Below are 21,587 nucleotides of genomic sequence, written 5' to 3'. Positions count from 1 at the left end.
TTTTCTAGCTGTCTCTCTCATGCAATTCTTCCCTCTGCTGCACTTGTGTTGCTGTTTCTCTGCCTGTGTGACTGCTTTCATCGCCTCCCCTCTGTGATATGGTTGCCCTTGTGCACTTCTCCGCAATGTTGCTTTGTCACCTGTGTGCTGCTCCCCCCTGTTTCATGCTGTGCTCTCTTGTCTGTTTGCTTTCCCTGCTTCACACTACTCTCGCTCTATTTTCTTACCCCCAAGCCTTCCATGTTGCTTTCTGCCACCCTCCCCCGGTGTTGCTTCCGCCTGCCCCGTGTTACTTTCATCACTATCCTGTTGCTTCCCCAACTACTTTCTCTGTGATTCCTGTGTTGCTTTCCCCACCTCGTTGTTTCCCCACCTGCTCTCTCACGTAACCATCAATTTGGATTCTTGATTTGATCTCTCGTTTGCGCATGTAAGGGGTTGTTAATTTCAGCGTTCTGTAGCTGGAGCTGCTGCTCTGTGCTGCTGGATTCGAATGTCTCTCATTGCTCACAGCTCCAGCTACAGAACCCTGAAATTAACAACCCCTTTCATGCGCAAACAAGAGATCAAATCAAGAATCCAAATTGATGGTTACGCCGCTCCTAATGGATCCTGCCAGCACTCGGCACTACCCAAAGTAAAAGGCTTCTCTGTTCGGCCACGCTATTCATTTAAACGGACATCCAAAAGACCTCCTCTGAAATTCTACATTGAGCAGCCTTGATACAAGACACATACAGCCCTGATGACAGACCAGTGACTCCAGTCTGGTCTAGAAACGCGTCGGCAGTGTTGTTTGGGAGATACAAAGTATCATTGTTGTACAAAAGCTAGGACCGGCTGGCACAGCATTAAAATATATAAGTCATTTAATTACTTATATTCTATCCTCCCAACCCCTAGTTTCTCTCATTCAGTGTTTGCAATTTTTTTGCTGTTTGTGATAAAAATGTTTGTATTATTTTTTCAATAATTGTTTTATTTAATGTCTGATGTGAGAATACTTTCTAATGTGTGACAAAATGGTTTCTAAATGTGTAAAAAGTCTTTGCCTTTAATGTTTGTTAAAGTTTGTTTAGCCTTGTAAATATTTGCAATCAATGTCTTTTTCGGTCAGCAATTATTTGAAAATATAAAAAATACAAAATGATTGACACAAAATAATGGTGTCTAGGGAAGCGACAATAAATTGGTTTCTTACCCTGTATCAAAAAAACGTATTGAGTCACTGTGGTTTGGGTACTTTGTGTTGTTCACTATTGATATTAGGTCTAGCCCTCACCACAAAAAGGACCTAACCTCTTTTGTTCCCAATAAGTTTGAAAGGGGGCGTCAGCAGGAGGCTCTGATGGAGTGAGCGTAGGTTTCGGGATGGGATGTATCTGGTAATTAGTTGATTAATGAATTTGGGGCTTTTGCAGTACAGGGATTTGAATATTATGCATCCTGTTTTAAACGCACAGCGCTGGGTGACTGGAAGCCAATGCAGTTTCCTGAGTAGGGGAGTAGCTGCCTGTCGCCTCGGTTGATTCAGGATTTGCCTCGCAGCGTGGTTCTGTACCATCTGGAGACGTTTAAATAGGTAGTTGGGAAGACCTAGATAGATGGCATTCGTGTAGTCCAGATGGGACAGAACAGTGGAGATCACAACCTGGGTGATTGCCTTGGGCGTGAGTAGACGACGGACCTTCCGGATTTTTTTTAGCTGGAAGAAACACTTGGAGACCACCTGGCCTACTTGTGCTTTCAATGAAAGGTCACAGTCCATGGTGACTCCAAGTGTTTTGGCCGACGTGGAGGGTGTTGGAGCTTGGCCCAGTTCAGAAGGCCAGTAGTGAGGGCCCCAGTACTTAGCGCTGTCCCCGGTCAGTACTAACTCAGTTTTTCCTGGGTTCAGTTTAAGCTGGTTTTGGTCCATCCATGATTTAATGAATCTCATAGTACACTGGAAATGCAGGATGGAGTTTTCAGTGTTGTCGAGGGTAAAAAGTAGTTGTAAATCATCGGCATAGTTGAAAACTCTCACCTATTTGTCTCTAAGAGTCTGGATCAGAGGGAGTATGTATAAATTGAATAGGTGGGGTGACAGGGAAGAGCCCTGTGGCACTCCGCAAGTGATGGATTGTTTGGCACCTACTAGGTTTCCAAGACGTAATGTTTGAGTGCGGTTTTCCAGGAAGGACCTCAACCAACAGGCCGCTAAGTCCCGGATGCCGGCCTGTTCGACACGGTCGACCAAGATGTTATGGTCGACCGTGTCAAATGCGGCAGATAGGTCCAGGAGCACCAAGGCCTGTGGGGAGCGTCTGTCAGCGCAGTCTCGCAGCGTATCCAAGACTGTGGTGACTACTGCCTCTGTAGAGTGTGCCGGCCGAAAGCCTGCCTGGTGGGGGTCAAAACAGGAGGACTACTCAAGGAAGTTAGAGAGGCATTCAGCCACATGAGCCTCCAGGACTTTTGCCAGATAGGGCAGTAAGGAGACGGGCCGATAGTTGGCTTTACAAGCTGGGTCAGCCCCGGGATTTTTTTAAAGCGGGATGACCGAGGCCTCTTTAAACTCTGAGGGGACTCTACCGAGGGTCAAGGAGTTGTTCAGAAGTGTAAGGGCAGGGGCTGGGTATGTGTAAAAACACTCTTTCAAGATGTGAGGGGGCAGCTGTCTGAGGGAGCACCGGATTTTACTCTTGTCAGTAGTTCCCGAAGTTGGTCCTGGGTTATGGGTGAGAAACTGCTAAGAGTATTATGGTTAGGCTTAATTGTCATACCAGAGGTGAGAAGGGACACCGGTTGGGGAATACTGGCTTTGATATCCATTATTTTATCAGTGAAGTAAATATTAAGTGAATCACAAAGAGGCTGGGTTGGAATTATCTTGGGGCGGACAGTGTCTAAGTTTGTCAGTTCATTAAGGATGGAAAAGACATCCTTAGATCTGTTTGAGGATTCTAAGATTCGGGATGAAAAATAAGCCGCCTTTGCAGCGGAGATGGCGGTCATGTACTCCTTCCTGGCCTTTGTATAATTCCTTTTTAGCTCAAGGTTGTAGTCGCGGCGCTGTGGCGTTCTAACTGCCGTAGAGCCAGCTTCCTAGATTTTAGGTCAGGAGAAAACCATCTATTGGCGTCGACACGCCGTGCTAGTCTAACTTTTTTAAAAGGGGCATGAAGATCGCTGGCCGTTTGTAGCCAGCTAGTAAGAGTGGATACTGAAGAATTGATCTCGTTCTGGAAGGGTGGGATGGGATTGGCTAATGACAGTAAAAAGGCAGTTTTGTCCATCGCGTTCCAGTTCCTAGCTAACCCGCCAGCGCCTGGTGCGGTAATTGTAGCGGGGGTAATACATAATTTAAATTGAAGAAGTAGGTGGTCTGACCAGAGGCATGGTAAAGTGGTCGGGGTTGTTACGCAGGTGGTATTGGACCACACCTGATCTAAGATATGACCCTTACAATGGGTTGGGGAGGGCACTACTTGAGTGAAATTTAAGTTGGACAAAAGATCAGTCAATTCGGCCGATTGAGGGCCATCCAGAGGATCTTTATACCAGTAGTTTAAGTCTCCTACTAGGAAGATCCTGGGATGTTCGAGTGCCAAGTTAGCAACTTGTTCACTAAGGGTCATAGGGAACGATGGCATCGAGGTGGGGGGTCTGTACAGGAGGACGCATACTATCGTCGTGTGGGAGGTGGTGATTTTCAATACTAGATTATCTATATTTTCCAATGAGAGGCAGGGCAGAGTGGTAACGACCAGATTAGAGCGGATAATGGCCGCAACTCCCCCCCCTTTCCCCGTGCCACGGTCTGCATGGATAATATAATAGTTAGGTGGGAGCGCCGCTATTATATCAGGGGCGGAGTTGGGAGTTAACCAAGTCTCCGTGAGTAAGAGAATGTCCGGTTTCTCCATATCCAGCAGAAGGAAAATATCCATCTGGTGTTTTACAAGGGAGCGTGTGTTTAAATAGAGGATGGTGAGCGAGGGGATAGATGAATCACGCTGTACTTGGTTATTAGCAGGTGTAGTCAAATTATAGCCCTGAATCAAAATTCACAGAAGTTAGGATTTTGTCTTAAGTCTGTCTTAAGTCTGTCTTAAGTTTGTTTTAAGACAAACTTAAGACAAAATCCTAACTTCTGTGAATACCAAAAGTAGTAAGTTCATTCTGTGAATGCCAAAAGTAGTAAGTGCATTCTGTGAATACCAAAATAGTAGTAAGTTTAGGATTGAGTCTTAAGTTCATTCTGTGAATCGGGCCCACAGTCTTCTCAGGGAGGTGTCCGTCTAACACTCGGTCTTTGAGAGGGGAAGCATAGTGTCTCTAGGAATATGTGTAAGTGGAGCATGTCTATTCTGGAGGTAACGGTAGTGCTCACTATTGTGAAGGCTATATTGTTGCTTCAGAGATATATGACATGATTTACCACCGCCAGCTGAGAGGCCCAATAGTATTTCCGAAGATCTGACAGTCCAATCCCCCCATCATACCAAGGGAGAGTGAGTTTAGGGAAAGCTATGTGGGGTCTACCGTCCCAAAGAAACTTCCTCTGGAGGCCCTCTATTTCTTTAAAGTAGGATGCCGGTACTGGGTCCATTGTGTTCTGGAGCGCATACAAAAATCGAGGGAGGGCCATCATCTTAAATAACACCGCTCTACCCAACAGAGAGAGCGGAAGAGCCTTCCAACATTCCACGTCTCTCCTAAACCGAGTCAATGGAGGGCCAAAATTATTGGTGTATCGTTACTTCGGGTCAAGTATGACATAGATACCAAGGTATTTAAACCCTACCGGTTCGATTTGTATTGGGTATGACTAGGCTGTCCGGAATTCGGTTAATACTGAATGTAGCCGATAATACCCTACCAGATGAAAATCAGCTGACTCGGTTTAAACCGAGTGTCGCTGATTTTCAGAGTTATTGCATCATTTGGCCACTTGGTGGAGCCAAAACTTTACATGCAAACAGCAATTTTGTCCCGCGAAGAAAAGCAGCTCCGAAGGTGAGTCACCCCATTAGGTGTGAATGGCCCAAGGTGCAGGCCAACACCAGTCACCCTGCCTGGCTCACGTGGGGGAGAGGAGCTTTTGTTATCTGCCGTCTGTCTTACTGCGGCCGCCGCACCCACGTACTTCACACGTCTTTAAAAAGACCATTTGCTTAACGAGTCTTTGTTGTTATTTCGGCACTTCTTAGAGCCCCTGCAGCTACCCTGTCTCCGGCTTTGCTCATGACTGTGCCCTGCTCCTAGCCGCTGAGGGCACCCATTGCGGCTGGAGCCAATCAATCAGCCGCTGCACTGCTGCCTTTGCTCATCTTGCATAGTGCAGAATATAGCGTGAACTTGGCCCAAAGCTGCTAGCGCATTTTCCCCATATTAGTCGCCACTCAAAATTAAAAATAGTAACATGAATAGCTGTTCAATGGCACATAATCTGCACTTCAAGTCCTGGCAGGAGTTGATGGAATCAGGTGCGGTGTGTGTCGGGGGGAGGAAGGGGGGAAAGGAGGGGTAATGGTGAAGCAGTGAACGGCGATTGCAGCTGTCAACATGTGAAAGGGTTGAGGGGTCAGGCCGGGCAGCTTCCACGCTCCTACAAGTTATGTTTATTTGTTATCAGATGTCTGAACTCGCAGCAGATACTTAGTTGGTATATAATAGCGAGTGAGTGCGCGCCTGAGCCTAATCTCCAGCTCGGCTCGTGGCGCCCTGCCCGGCATTTACCAGATCTGAAAGTATCGGGCCCTTTGTTATTGAACCATGGCGCCATTTTGGCAAGGTTATGTTCATTCTAAGGTGCAACACGTCAAAGATGAAATGACTTGCGATTCAGTCTTGTTACACAAATATTAGTTTGCAGAGATAACGTGTGAACTACTTTGAAATATTGCAATTAAATAATCAATAATTTGCAACTATTTAATGTAAATTGAATGCGGATGCACACTAAAAATTGTCAGACTGAGGTGACTATCAGATGAACAGAAGAGTGTTCAGAGAAAAATATGAAGACACTTTTGTGGAAAAAAAGGTCTGGCATTAGCTCATACACTAGCAATTGCAATGTTGTATATGAAACCCAAAATGCTCAAGAATGAATTTAACTCAACACACTCCCAGCTTTTAGACCTCCCTCACTAAAATAATCATGACAGATTGCAATGTGGGATTCTGCTTGAGATCGAAACCGGCCATTTCCTGTGTCTTCTCCTCATCCCCGAGGTGGGGATGAGAAGTATAGCATAGCCACGCCTCTCCGGTTAATTCAGGGACAGGGTAAGAGTCTTGCTTTTTTAAATTTATTTATTTATGCGTTTTTATATAGCGCGGACCCCGATGTGTCCTGATTAACATGGCCAGCCCACACTGAGATCGCATGTAATGGACGCAGCTAATGAAGACTTTTGCAGTTTGTTTTGTCTGTGTTTTTTTGTTTATGTGTGTGTTCTTGGAATGTGACATTCCTAAGACTTCATTTGATGAACAGCCTCTGTTCATGACGTGTTGCTCTCTTGGGAGAATATCCAGGTTTTAGTACAATCAAAAGTTTAAGAAAAGGCTTAAGGCTGGCATGTGAGAGAAAAGCGCAACTTCACAAAGCACAGACTACAATAGGCCACGGACAGGTATATGTTATCAGCCTCTCCCAGCCCATGCTCCCACGGCCAGCCCCCCTTAACCACAACACCTCACACTCTCAGACCCCGCCTTCCTTCCTGCCTGGGGTCTGGCAACAGCCCTGAAGCGGTAGGTGGAGGGATGCGGCGGTTGCACTCAGCACCCGGGGAATGAGGTTCGAGGCACGGACACATACATCACATGAGATCTCAGCAGCAGGTGCAATAACACACTGAGTTACCAGCTCGTGGAGGTTACAAGGAGAACCGGATTCACATCACGGGTCTGCTGGTCATTACATATCTCCTGCACCCACAGCTGACCTTCAGCGGGGAACTGGCACAGTCTGCTAAGCGTGTAATGAGTTGTTTTCTCCTGTCTGGCCTGGGGTGGAATACACACCAGCGCTGGATGCCCTCGCGGGCAGCGGCTGCTAATTAAATTGGCATGCACAACTGAAAGGACATGTGAGGTAAACAAGAAGCGCAGGTGACTTTTCTTGGCAAGGAGCAGTCAAATTAAAGGCATTAAGGCACAGACCGCAGGTAAGAAGGCGCACTGATTTAAAAGCTCACTGCTGACATCTTTGGCGATTTGCGTGCTATGGGCTTGAATCTGAGCAATGATAATTGCAATCCTTTAGAAGTACGTTAACTAAAATCCCATCACATTGAGTAATAGTAACACGTTGTTAAAGGTACTTAACAACAGAAGTGCACAATGAAGCTCTACATAAAAACAAGCCATCGGTATCAATTCGCCAATTGCAGTTAGTTCTCTCCGGTTCATGTATTGTTAGAGCTGCCTGAAAAAATTTAAATTCAGTTGATATATGCCTTTAAGGCAAACAGATTTAAATAATAATGGGTTTTTTGTCGGTGTAAATTTTAATTCAGTAAGGTAAATCCAATGAAGATTCATCCTAAAATCTTTATTCATTAAATAACAAAATAACACAGCAAAAGGTACAGTGCAAATATAAAACACATGCGCAACATTTAAATAAATAACATTTAATTACCAAACATCAATAGGACAAGATAAGTGACTTTATAAGTGTTTAGTTATCCAGCACAATATCCTTGGTGCAACATCAACTGTTGCATGGCGAAACACTTATTAAGGTCCCAAAGGCGAGACCTATTGACTATGCCAATGCTTGTTATATTTTGTTTTACTAGTGCCGGTTTTCAGAAAAGACAGCATTCAAGGATTTGGTGCTTTACCACGACCATTTCATTTAGAACACCAGTTTCCAAACAGAAATTAACATAAGATTGCATTTCCGTTTCGGAAAATACGAGACAAATGTCATTAATTCACTTTACAGTTTTAGTTTTTCAGTTTCCAGTTAAAATTAGTTTGACGTTGACTCAAGGGTAGCATTGACATCTAATTAAAGGACACATGCACAAAAGAGTAGGTTGAGGCAATTCACAAACAGTTATACTTTATTCGAGGACCCTAATCCTCCCAAAGCTCTGTGGCACGGTGTCTATATACCATACATCAATGAAGAAAGCAAGCAATAATAAAAGCAAAGTGTTCCATAAACACCGGTAAAACACTGTTTCAGTTGTTTTTTATGGCGCGAAAATGAGTAACCACTGAAAAGCAATGTTTTTTTGAGGTATTGAAATCACTGGAAAACACTGAAAAAACACCACCAGAATTTACCGAAAATAGAAACTGAAAACAGGAAAGCCTAGGTATGACTGCCGGATTACTGGTGGCTCGCCCCTGAGGACGAATAGCACTGATTTCGCCCAATTAATTGCGAAACCGGAAAATCTGCAGAATATGGCTAGAACATCTAGGAAACAGATCAGGGATCCCCTAGGGTTAGTGAGGTAAAGCAGGAAATCGTCCACAAATAATGAAATTTTATCCTCCCACTCTAACATCCATCGCAGGTCCTGTATCAATCAGTCCCACCGAACCCACGCCGCCAGGGGCTCCAAGGCCAGAGCAAAGAGAAGCGGGGACAAAGGACACCCCTGTCTCGTGCCACTACCAAGGGTAAAATCGTCAGATTTGCGATTATTTACACCCACTCTGGCAAGGGGGTTTGTATATAACAGACGTACCCAACTCACAAACTCCTGTCCAAAGCCCATTTTCCCTAACACTGCAAATAGGTAGGACCACTCGACCCTGTCGAACGCCATGGTGGCGTCTAAGGACCGCTGGCTCCTGAATCGTCGGAGTCCTGCCCAGTATTCTGTGTAATTTGCGCAAGTTAAGGGCCGTGTTCTGGTGAGGCATGAAACCGGATTGAGCCTGGTGTACCAAGGTGGTGATTACTTTGACCAATCTCGGCCCGCAAGCAGCTTTGTCAGAATTTTAGCTCGGCATTGAGCAGTGAGATTGGTCCGTACGAGGAACAGAGCATCCTGAGTTTACCCGCCTTATGGATAACCACGATGTTTGCCACTCGCTGGTCATATGGGAGGTGACCTACCTCTGTACTCTCAATGAACATGGACCCGATAAATGAGGCGAGTTCATGAGCATTCAATTTATACAGCTCTATAGGGATTCCGTTAGGGCCTGTAGCCTTTCCGGAGCGCACCCCTCTGATTGCCTGCACCACTTCGTCGTTCATAAGAGAGGAATCCAAGTATTCCCGGTTGTCATCCGACAGCGAAGGCATCTGGATGTCTCTAATCATAGCACTGTTATCCTCCTCTGTATATCCTCCGACCGAGGTGTATACCTCTCTGTAATATTCAGAGAATTCATCCGTCACTGCTTGTAGGTCTGTGACTAGGGTAGATCCGCCCCCTGTAATTCCGGTACCAACCTCGACGCCCACTCTCCCTTCTCGAGCCATGCTATTAATTTGCCGGCTTTGTCCCCGTGTTCGTATATCCTACTCTGGGTGTCCTTATTCTGAGCTATCGCCCTGTCTCTGGCGAGGCCTCTGTACTCATCTTGTCGTAGTTTCAAAAGGTGAATTCCCTCCGGAGTTGCCGCCCTAGATACCTCCTCTTCCAAACTCGTCACGTCTGCCTCTGCCTGTGCCCTCTCCATTTCTGCCTGGTGCTTCTTTTTCTTCCCCGCTACCAACGATAAAACCTCCCCTCTCACAACGGTCTTATACGCTTTCCTCAGGATCTGCGCCAAGTCAACAGTTCCTACATTTTCCTGGTAATACCTATCTGATATCTTGGCAACCTCTCTCTTTGTAGCAGGGTCTTTCAGATACCAAGCGCTAATAGGAGCCACCCTACCTACTGCAGGCTGACCGATTTCTATTTGTAGCCAGATGGGAGTGTGGTCGGAGATCCCCCTACCCAGGTGACGTGCCTCTCTAACCGTGGTAGCCAGGTCCGCTGGTATAAATACGTAGTCTATTCTGGACATACTGTGGTGCGCAGCGGACAAATACGTATATTGTGCCTGTGTCGGATTATGTAACCTCCAGCTATCCACCAGCCCCGTCGTTTCTTGGAAGTCGAGAAGCCATCTATATGCCGGTCTCAGTGGCCTGGCTGGGTACCTGTCAGTCTCTCCATCCATTACCGCATTGAAGTCTCCCCTAGCACTAAGAGGCCCAGAGGCAAAGTGAGCAAAGTGAGAAAGACAGTCCCCAAGTCATGGAAAGTGTCAGTTGGAAGACCAGGCGGGACATACATTAATACGAAGGTAACTGTCCAACCCTCACATTGCCCTGAAATACCGATATAACGAACTCTCAGGTCAGACCACGTAGCCTGAATGGTTAGGGGAAAGGAGTTCTTTACCAGGATACCAACACCTCTGGACCCTGTGGTAAACCCAGCGTGTGCCACCAATTTATAATCCCCTTTATGGAGCGCCATGCAGGGATTGCCAATGAGATGAGTCTCGTGCAGTAGCACTACGTCTGGCGAGTGTCTTCTAATCAACTGGTTGACCATTCCTCTCTTAATCCTGTCCCCCAAGCCATTAACATTCCAGTTTAGCACTTTTATCCCCGACCCCTGACTAACGCTTGACATTTAACCGATATGGGTACAATACAGTCACGACATTGTCACCTGAGGCGAAAAAGTAATTAAACAAATAAAAAACACATTGCAAACGTTCTTGCATACCATGAAATCTCTGAACCAAACAACCACGTTTGCCCCCCGTCCCACCCCACCCACCCTGAACCCCTGCATTTGGCTAACACCCATCCCCTCTTGCAGTGTGCCTGTTGCCCAGTACCTAATAGACTAAGTAACGAGGAGGTGCCCAATGCCCTGCCCGCCCTCCCTCCCCCTGGGTATTGCCCTGAGCCCCGGGTCAGTTCACAGCAGTCTTACTGTCCGATAGGTCTAGCTAATAATGAGCTGCAGAACCGCTTTGCCACCCGACTCTCTCAAACAGTGTAATGGTTCCCAAAGCCTCCAACATTATTGTTCCAGTCGTTCCTCTTCTCCGCCACGATCTCGCTCCTCCGGCCTGACCCGAGGGCCTACTGCCGACCCAGTCCGATGCCACTTCCGGATTATCAAAGAACCAGGCCTTCCCTCAATTTCCACCTGCAGCCGAGCCGGAAACATCATGGCATATCTAAGGCCCTTCTTCCTGAGTTTCTTCTTCACCAGAAGAAAACTTTGCCTTTGTTTTTGTACCACTTGGGTGAAGTCTGGGAAGAAAGAAAGCGTTGCATTTTCGTATCTCAGGGAGGCCCCTGCTCGCGCCACCTGCAGGATCGCATCTCTGTCTCGGAAATTCAGCACCCTGGCAGTCATCAGGCGAGGGGGGTGAAAAAGTTGCTATGACCCTTAGGCTTGAGATGATTAAGGACAATGTCTTCAACAAACAAATCCGGCACCGGGCCCTCAAATTTCTCGGGCACCCCAAGAATGCGTATGTTATGACGCCTGGCTCTCCCCTCATATTCATCGAGCTTCCGGTCCGTAACATCTCGGGAAGTCTTGAGGTCACGTATCTCCTGCTGCAGCAACGCCATATCGTCGATCAAACTAGCGGTCTTAATGTCAAGTGATTTTACTTTCTCACTCGCCTTAGTGAGATCTGCCTGTATCAGGTTAACCTCTATCGTGACCGTGTCTAGTTTATTGTCCAGGGATTCAATTTTTTCCCCCAGGGATGACTGGACCCCATTTATAGCCACCATGACATCTGTTAGCGTTGGTTCCGCGGGGGCGCCTTGTGAGTCTCCACACGACGACTGGGTCTTCCTTGATTCCACCAGGGGTCCTTTAGACATTGTGTAGTGGTCCAGCTTATTAGATTGGATATGCTTCGATCCTTTCGAGGACCTGGACAGGGCCTTATTTGCGTCTGGCTTTGTCGCCATCCGGGCAGTCACCTCTCCCCGCTTCACCTCCGCCAATCACGACAATTTTCCTGAGGTCCGGGAATCCGATTCCACCGATGCGCCGTCTACGACGCTCCGCGTCACTATCTGCCCTGTCACAGAACCGATGGCCGGCCAACACACCTCCCTGCACTGTAGTTAACAAGCCTGGGCACAGCACCTTTCACCAGGGACCCCAGCACCCATACTGGTTCCCCCTTCAAACGAAGGCCGCCACTTCCTCATGAGGTCTGGCACTCACAAGAAATTAATTCTTCTCCGACCTGCATTGCAGACCACTATGCGAAGGGCATGAGAAGTAGTCACTGCCGGGCCCCTCAATCCGCAAGCGGCACAAAGGTGACACCTCCTTGTAGTGGCTCCCGCCGCCTCCCCCTCCAAACTCAGGGGAGCGACGTGCTATAGTCCAGATACGGTGCCCTACCTCTGTCTGTGATAAGTGTGTGGGCACTCCCCCACGGCCGTCTCCACAAGCGAGGCACACAAGGGCTCTCAGCCTCCCTCATCGCAATCAGGCGCACCGGGGTGGCTCCCTTCCCTTCCCTGCGCTCTTCTCAATGGCCAGGTGCCTCTGCCGACTTCTTGTGCTGGTTCACCACTCTCACCCAGAGTCGTAGGCCCCCTGGTGCTCCACTGTTTCACTTTAGAGCATTACGCCCGGGCAGGCTGATAATGCAGTAGTTTTCGGGCCCTTAGAGTTAGTGCCTCCTCCCATGGCCCTCAGGGGCCACCGCAGCTGTTTGTCTGTTCCGGCAGACACGGCTCCTCACTCAGGGTCTCCTCCATCCAGTTCTTCCCGCGGAGCTGAGCTCCCGTCCCGTACTGTACTCGGGCCAACGCCCTGCAGGCATGGACTGTTATGTGCTCCAGCAGGGCAGGTTTGCATCGCAATTTGGCGTCCCCGTGCGTCCGGGCTGCCTCTCCAAACGCCGGTAGCGCCGATATGACTTACGGGACCGGACTGGTGACTTCCGGTTTCCGGCCCCGATGTTGTTCAACTTGTGGCTGGACTCGGTCCTTACTCCAGCCCCCGGCTTGGGAGGCGAGTAGGCTGCTAGTTAGCAAGCGGCATATCTTGGGGCCCTGATGTTGGTTTTGTCCCAGAAATGCCGCAGGGAGCGTCGTTGCAGTTCCGCCGTCGGGTGGTGGGCTCAGGTCTCAGGATTTATGTCAGGATTCATATGGAGGAGGCCATCTTGGTCACGCACGTGGCTCCTCCCCCTTTTATATAACAATTTATCATCTGGGAGATTAAGTGATTTGCATAGAACTGCAGGCTGTTTTGTGGCGCCGCCTGTTACTCGGTATCTCTAGCTCTCAAGTCATCAGCTCTGGCTGCTGCGCCACATCCTCCCCACTCCTGTGTTATCTGTGAGGAAGCTCTTTCCTTCTCCAGGATGATGTTTGATGAAAACTGTTCTGGTATGGGTAAGGGTTGACCTTAACCTTAAGATTACTCATCACGCCTCCACCTGTCTGGATATTATGAGACTCCACATTGAGGGTGTGAATGGTGCCCCGGCTTGGGAATTCTTTAATTATATGCAAGAGGTACTCAAGGGGGGGCCAAGTCGTCTACCATTGATATTTTAGCTGACTCGCTGAGGATGTGTGCCCCTGACTCCTTAGTCCTGGTCGCTGGGGACTTTAACTGCTCGTTTGAACCTTTGGCAGTAGATGATATACTTGGAGTGCATGAGGATGACGCACAATGGGGCGTCCCGTCTCTGACCCTCAAGCCTGTGAAGAAGTCATTCATTTGAATGCTCTAATGATCGAAACAGGTCTAAGAGCTGCCAATGGTCATACTACCTCCGACGCTCAGGGAGCAAACACTTATAATAGAGTATCGTGTGAGAGTAGGATTGACTACATAATGGTAGACAGGAGGGCTTGGAAGTCTGTGGTGGATATGGTCATTATACCATCGGTGGAGAGTGATCATAATCCCCTGTCCCTCATATTCCTAGATCCATGGCACAGAAGGGAGTGTATATCATCAAATAGTGGGGGGCTAATAACCAAGCAAATTTTACCATCGAACTGTAATAGATTTCTTAAATGGCCTAGGTTCTGCTTGAACGAACCTAGACTGAGAGCACTGTATGGTATCCTTGATGAGCAGACACTAAGTCTATCCGCAGCATGCAGCGAGGTGGCTGGGCCAGCAGAGGTAGAAGCCATCTATACTGCCACTATGGATCAGATTGGCAAGTTGTTTACGGTCCCAGCTAAAAAGAATCTGGCAACTATCAAACCAGCCCAGAATTGGTTTGATAGTAACTGTAGAAGAAGGAAAAAAAATAAAATTATTGCCATTAAATCTTATAATCCAGCATCTGTCAGGCTGGCCAGGATGTACTATAGACAGGCTATAATAGCCGCCAAAAAGGCTTGGGAAGAATCCCATTGGGAACATCTCAGAGATGCAAGCCAAACTAAAAATGGTAACTTATTCTGGACCTTAGTTAGAAAATCGTCAGGCTGCGACTCGAACTAAATTCCAAACCATATTACGGATAGAGAATGGTTTGAACATTTTGCTAAACTCTATGGTGGGAATGAGCTGTCCGGAGCCCCAGAGCATTTGAGCGGTGCTCTGGATACTGGTCCCCGTCAGCTCGTACCAACTAGAGTTGATAAAAATGAGGTCCTTACAGCAATAGCTAAAATAGTATCAGCCAAAGCCCCAGGACAGGACGGTGTGCCAGGTGACCTATTTAAAGCCAATCCTGACGGTTGGGCAATTTATTTTACTACTCTGATAAATGCACTGCTAGCAGGTTCACCTGTTCCTAACTCATGGAAGGCGGCTCAGGTAATTCCTATCTACAAGAAGGGTCCTAGGGAGGACCCTGCCAACTATCGCCCAATTAGTCTTATAGACGCTGGGCAGAAATTGGTTGGTAGGGTTCTCCTGGAGAGGATCCTCTTGTGGGTAGAGGAGAATAACATCATCTCTCCTTTTCAGGCAGGCTTCAGGGCATGCACAGGCACAGTTGATCAAGCATTTAGGTTGTTACTCCTTCATTGGAAGGTGGTTACCATTGTCAAGGGCGGTCTTTATTTGGCATTTATTGACCTGAAGACCGCCTTTGACCTGGTTCCCCGAGACTGCCTGTGGTTAATCCTGGAGGAGATGGGGATCCCGTTACCAATCCTAAACCTCTTGGCCCGCATGCATGACGGCACTTATGCCCGTATTAGATGGGGATCTCAAGGCCAAAAAAACGATAGAATACCTGTGAATCGAGGGGTACACCAGGGCTGTGTATTAGCACCAACACTTTTTTCGTTATTTGTGAATGGTGTGGTCTCTTTTTTTGCTTGAAGAAAACGCAGATGCTCCGGTTTTGGCGGGTGATAAAGTGCCCACCCTGCTTTTTGCAGACGACACGTTGTTGGTCTCAAAAACCCCCATGGGTCTGCAAAAGTTGTTGAATCACTTCAGTTTGTTTTGTAAGCTTAGGGGCCTTGTCATAAATACCCTGAAAACCAAGCTCCTTTATTTTAACCCAAGTAAGTCTTCCAGATCCACCATCTCCCTTGATGGAGAACCACTGGAGCGTGTAAAAGAATTTGACTACCTGGGAATTAGAATCTCACAAAACTTAAAGTGGCAGCCACACATGGATAAAATGGTTTTAAATCATAGAAGGGTGGTTGGTGCATTGGGGCGAGAATATCGTATGTCCATCTCCAAGCCCATTGCTCCTGCCTTGGATATCTACGCTGCAAAAGCTGTGGGCAGCGCCCTTTATTTATTTATTTTTTTAATTTTTGGAAAACCTTTATTGTGCATTTGTAAAAGTACATATACGGGCCTACAACCCTCAGGCCGGCCACGAAAAACTGTTGAAGCACTGTCGCAAGCAATACGATGACACGATAGCACATAAGGAACATAGGCAGACATTAAAGAGTTACACTATAGATCAACGTGATATCGCGTCACAGGAGCTGTAAGGTTAAATTTTAAAGGTTTTTTCTGCAACAATTAAAGTCCAACTTTTCTGTTTTAATATAAAATACAAATTAAGGTTAAAGAAATAAAGAAGCAGGGCCCATGTAGGCGTAAACGTAACAGTGGCGGTACTTCCACCATACAGTTAACAATTCAAAAGTCAAAGTCCCGCAGGCGGCATGGGGGTCAAATACGACCGACAGGGGTATCAGGATCAACAAACTAACTGGTGTGCACCTCCATCCGCCCGCTCACAATCCCAACACAGGCCCAAGACAGGAAGAAAGAGAAAAATCATAAAGAGGAAAAACAAGGCACCATAGAAACCGAAACTAAGAAAACCCATCCCCCAACCCACCACCCTACACGCATGCAGAGGCTACGACCTACCCCCCCGCCCCCCCAGCAGTGTGTCTGTCGCCCAATAAACCCGAAATTTAGCACAAGAAAGAAAGAGGAAAGAAAAAGGAAGCACGGTAGTAACTGAAATATGAGAGCAAGAGAAGAAAGTCCAATCTAACTCCCATAGAACAGAAGCCCGGAGGAGGGCTAGAAACACTTTAACCCGGACTCCCAGCCCGCACCTAACCTCCATCCCAACAACCACGACCCACAAGAGACCATGCCAGTTGTAGCCCGAGACGAGGAATTATAGCAACAATGCAGCCGCCCATTACATCTAAGGATGATTCAGTCCAAAATACAACCTGCCAAGCAAAGAAAACATAGTGGGGACCCCTCCTTCTGCACGTACCCCAGGACCGCACGCACACCGAACCCCCATCCCCTAAACAGAAATCAGCAGCTGTGCCCACCAGTTACAACCCTATGTAGGGGAAAACAGAGCGCATTCGGAAGTTCCAAAGTAGTGTTAAAATCCCGGTCTCCGTCAGCCAGGCAAACAAAGTCAGAACAAAGACCCATCACCCCTGGCCTGAGCGTTGAAATCCTCCCAGAAATGGCCACTGCTGGAAACATGCCGAAGGCAGAACAAAGGGACAAGATGGCCGTCCCGGACGAAGAGAAAGCATTAAAGGAGAAGGTGAATGTCCCCAGTTAACAATGAGTTGAATGGCAAAAAAGACTAGCATCCCAGCACTTACAGGAGGAAGTACAACCGACTGGGGAAAGGATGAGGCTCCAGAGGCAAAAACAGCAAGGAAGTCTAGCAGCCGGGGAGTCAGCAGACCATGCAGAAACAGTGATGGCGGAAGCTGAACCTCGGATTGCGGAGTGGAGAAAGACATTGTATCCACAACCACGTCGGCGGGCAAATCATCAACACTGTAGCCAGAGATCGTCAGCTTCATGTCAGGCGCCTGCTGAAACATAGTATCCGGGAAAGGGATAGTTGTAGGCAGCTGGGAACCAGAACGCCACCGGTGTCCCAGCGCAAGCATCGCCTCGTCAATCTTACGGCACAAATCACTAGCATTTTGCCGACATGTAGACCTGAAGTCCGCGATAGCTGCCAGGATATCCCCACAAGTTGGGGCCCGCTGCAGTCCCACACAAGACGATATTTGGGTCGACATCCCCGGTCTATCAGAGTGGGTTAGAACAGGCGGGACAGCACGTCCAGGGGACAAAGAAGCATTCTTCTCCCCGTCCTTAGAGACCGGCGCCATCTTTACTTCGGCAATCTGGTAACAATGGGGAGAGAGGGGCGATCTAAATGTCGGGAAGCATCAGGCGGGGGCGCCAGCAGGAGAGCGGCTCTCAGGACAGGATGGCAAACTGTAAGCGCCCCTTCGCCGCTGGTCCGAAGGCAGCTCCCGGCACAGACGGCTCCGCCAGCCGGAGCCGAGTCAGCCCTTCAGTCGCACCACACAAAGAAACGAGGGGGGAAGGGGTCCTGTCCCGCCAGCGCCCACCGCATCAAGGTCCGGAGTGCCACAGGTTCCGAAAGTGACCTCACCGTCTCACTTCGTAGGCAGCAATTTCGCTGCGAGCAGCGACGCCTCCACTAGACGTCTTCCCGGTGCAACAGTATCCCGCGGCGGCGATCGGAGCAGGGTCCAGGGGGTGCAATGGCGGACGGCTTGCGCGACGATATCTCCATCCACACGGCTGATAGAGGCCTCGGAGGAACGCGGTTGTAATCAGCGCGTTCATTCCACCGTGTCGCCGCAGCAGTAACTCAGGATAAATGGCAGGATACCAGTGCGGGAATAAGAGGCTCGCGGAGCTGGGAGCCTACACGTCTGTCCTGTCGGCCATCTTGGCTCCTCCTCCGGCAGCGCCCTTTATGATGCTGAGTTGTGGGGTTTCGATTGCATCAACAGCATGATTACCTCTGAGAACAAGTTCCTTAGGGAGCTGTTATCCCTTCCAAGGTGCACCCCATAAAAGCACTATTGAGTGATCTGGGCCGTCACTCCATTCAGGACCTAGCCAGGCTACGGCCCCTCTTATACTGGGCTAGGTTATGGCGGACCCCAGAGCTCTCAAAGTGCTTAGATGGTTTGAAAGAGGTCATGAATCTTAATGGCGCCCATAAAATTAATTGGATTTGCAAATTAACCCTTTCGCTGCGGCGGCTATTCCGCCGCAGCGCTAAGTGGGCGGGGCGGCCGCTCGGCGGCCGCATGCTGGTGACAGAACCGCTCCGTCACCAGCCGCGGTTGCGCTGTGCTGGTGACGGAGCGGTTCCGTCATGACCCGCCCGCTCATTAAAACTGCCGCGCAGGCGCGAAATCAGCGCCGCGCAGGCGCGGCGGCCGGGCCATGACGGAACCACTCCGTCATCAGCACAGCCCAACCGTAACTGATGACGGAGCGGTTCCATCATCAGCAGGGGAGGGGTTAAAGAAACTTCTACATAAAACCGGCTTGCCAACTGATTGGGTGCTTGGAGTTCCTCTATCCAAGGCCGAAACCAAGCGAGTTTACTGGAATTGGGTTGATGAGCAAGACCTAAGGGACCCAGGAAAAGGAAGGTTGACTGAAGCGTTTAAACAGCCTAAACCTAAGCCTCTCTTGGAGCCTTACTTGGATTTTATCAAGAAACCAAGAGACAGATCCCTATTTATTCAGTTCAGGTTGGGTAACCTTCCCCTCCATGAGTATACCTGTAAGTGGAAGCCCCCGTACCAAACCTCACCTGACTGCCCAATTTGCAAAGGTGTCACTGAAAGTATCGCCCACGTTTTCTGTGCATGTCCAGCTTATGTAAAACCAAGACAGAAATGGCTCAAAACCGTGTGTTTGGAACCAGCGATCATTCCTCCGCACTTATAATACTCAAGGCTGACACTAGTACAAGCTTAGTGTGTGGGGTTGCCAAATTTTTGATCTGGGCTTGGCTGATCAGATAAAAGGCTGTGAGATGATCTTAGTTTTAGCAAAATTTTTAATGTACACAAAGCTGCTAATGTTTAATATGCCTTTTAAATTATTTATTGTAATACGAATGTTTTTATTGTAACCTACTTTGTAAAATGTAATTTTTATGAATTGTGGATTTTATATTTTGTATGTGCTTTCATGATATCTTGCATATCGAAATAAAGCTTTGATGATGATGAAAACTGTTCTTTTTTCATTACATAGGAAAAACCGATACATTACCAACGCATGTTTTCATTTTGATTACTGATCCAACTCAGATCAGTGAACTAAAAGAAAAAAATTCTTGCATCATTTGGGAGGTATTCACATGCTTGGTGTGCCCAACAAAATGATGCTGTTTTGCCATGTCAAGCTCTTTGTTTTTTAGCCATGCTGTACCACATGGCGAAAACCATTGGCAAAGCCAAAAAGGTTCCAAAGACGGGACCTATCAGCTTTGCCAATGCTTGTTTTTAAATCTCCTCCAGTGAACCATGTTTAATGTACTGTGATGTGACTGGCTGCAGATCATGTTCATCCCACATGTTAGCTCAAGCTGTGGCCATCTGCAGTGATCTGAAGTGAGAAGACGCCCTCAGCGTAGTCTCCATCTTCCATCTTTCTGAAATAGGGAAATTGAGTGCAATTAAATAAGGTATTATAAACACCCGTTATTTAGAGCACCTAGAAACTGCAGAAGTGCCGCGTGAAGCACTATATATGAACAACTTCTTATTGTTGGCGCAGGGCGGGCTGGGATTTCCGCTGTATCTGGAGCCGTGCAGTAGGACACGCCCACTTGGCATTTTACTTGATATATCTATAAACAGAGCCAGGCACAGTTAAACAGACCTCCCCTTTCGACGCTGTTTTTTTTTTTATCAGAATGGTTTGGGCGGGCTCGGCAGCTCTTTGCGTTTCTCATCCTTTCACCTTTCACCTCTGCACAGCGCATTTCATATACTCCTCTGGCGAGCAGAGGGCGCTTCTGCCGCGGCGCTTCTTGGCGCCGCTGTTCTCTCTTTACTCGGATCTGTAAGTGAGCGTCTCTGCACCTCGGCTCGCTGCTTCACCCCAGGGCAACCTCTTACTCCGTCTCTTCTCTCCTGCCGTTTAACACTGCTGTCTCTTCTCTGCTCGGCTGCCTTTGTCGCTCCTTCTTGTCTATTTCTATATCCATCCCACTTTGCCTTTTCTTGTCTCTTGTCCCACCCTTGCACTTTCACTTTAATATTTACATATTTTATTCTCGAGCGTCATGTCTCCCTTCTGTCCTTGGCCACGTTTATTATTTTTTCTTGTCCTCTTACTTCTTATCTGTCTTTCAACATTTCTTTTCGTTTTTTTGCAGAAGCAGGCTACTTATATATTTTTCATTTTTTCATTAGATACACGTGTGTAGCGGTGCATGTCCCTGAAGGCAGTTTCGGAGCGCTATGGCCCCAGAACCGACAGTCCTCAGCAGTGCGGTGAAGATGCCCCCTGATACGGACCCCCGACCACTGCCCGTCAAAGATAAAGAAGGCCACGCCCCTCCGGCGCATCTGCCTCGGTCGCTGCAGAAGTTCTACCAGGGAGAGCCTTTAGCCCTTGGGGTGAGTACAAAGATCATACCCACGGCTTTAAGTGGGCCGGTTCATGCCGGTGCTCAGCACCGGCAGTTCTTAAAAGTAGGTGCTGAGACTGGTAACTATTGGGCTCTCCATGTTGGCCCTCACCTTCAGGGTGAAAAAAAAATCTGAACTCTGCAGCAAAGAGACTCGTTATTTTTCTAATCCTTTATGGGTTTCCTGAGTAGCGCGCTATTTACAGAGAAAGCGCTTTAACACCCCATCTAGGTAACAAACGCTATATACATTCAAACCTTTTTTCCCTCTTCTATTCTTCTGCTATTCTTCTGAATCCAAATGACTGACTAACCTATCCAGCACTGAAATTACGTTCATATTTCACTATACTAATCCAACACTAATCCGTTATGGGTTCTGGAGTAGCGTGCTTCGCGCCGAAAACGCGCTTTGACGCCTCATCAGGGGTAGTAAGTAAGTGCTATATAAATGCAATTACAATACAGTCTCATCAATCCAGAACTGAAACATTTTCAATATTACATGCAACTAACAACCATTGACAAAGCCAATAGTCCTGGGTTCTTGTGTCATTTTACTTGTATTATATATATGGATGCAATGACAGAAACAGCAAAAAGTGGGGAGGCACAGTATGCAAGCACAGATTTTTAGCTTAGGTTTTTTTAAGCCATGCCCTTAATGACATCTGCCACACCCCTTTCGGAGACACCCCAGTTTTTTCATCCACTTAACCCCTCCCATGCTCATGCGTCATGAGCCATGTTTG

The 21,587-nt window shown here is 47.8% G+C and overlaps 1 protein-coding gene across 3 annotated transcripts in view; it reads left to right on the top strand.

The window, feature by feature from the left end:
• LOC147735033 (ciliary neurotrophic factor-like) overlaps positions 1-21,587 on the top strand; it is a 550,327-nt gene that overhangs the window by 336,026 nt on the left and 192,714 nt on the right. The window contains exons 1-2 of one of the 3 annotated variants that reach the window (XM_086953131.1): positions 20,084-20,264; positions 20,618-20,824. In XM_086953131.1, coding sequence (XP_086809257.1) covers positions 20,666-20,824 — 159 coding nt within the window. In that variant the 5' untranslated portion in view covers positions 20,084-20,264; positions 20,618-20,665. Of the gene's footprint in view, positions 1-20,083; positions 20,265-20,617; positions 20,825-21,587 lie in introns of those variants that run through there. The other 2 variants (XR_015307550.1, XM_086953133.1) reach the window with 2 other exon arrangements.

Source organism: Lissotriton vulgaris, chromosome 1_2, assembly GCF_964263255.1.
Source record: "Lissotriton vulgaris chromosome 1_2, aLisVul1.2, whole genome shotgun sequence".
Taxonomy (NCBI): domain Eukaryota; kingdom Metazoa; phylum Chordata; class Amphibia; order Caudata; family Salamandridae; genus Lissotriton; species Lissotriton vulgaris.
This window is presented reverse-complemented; position numbering and strand designations above follow the sequence as displayed.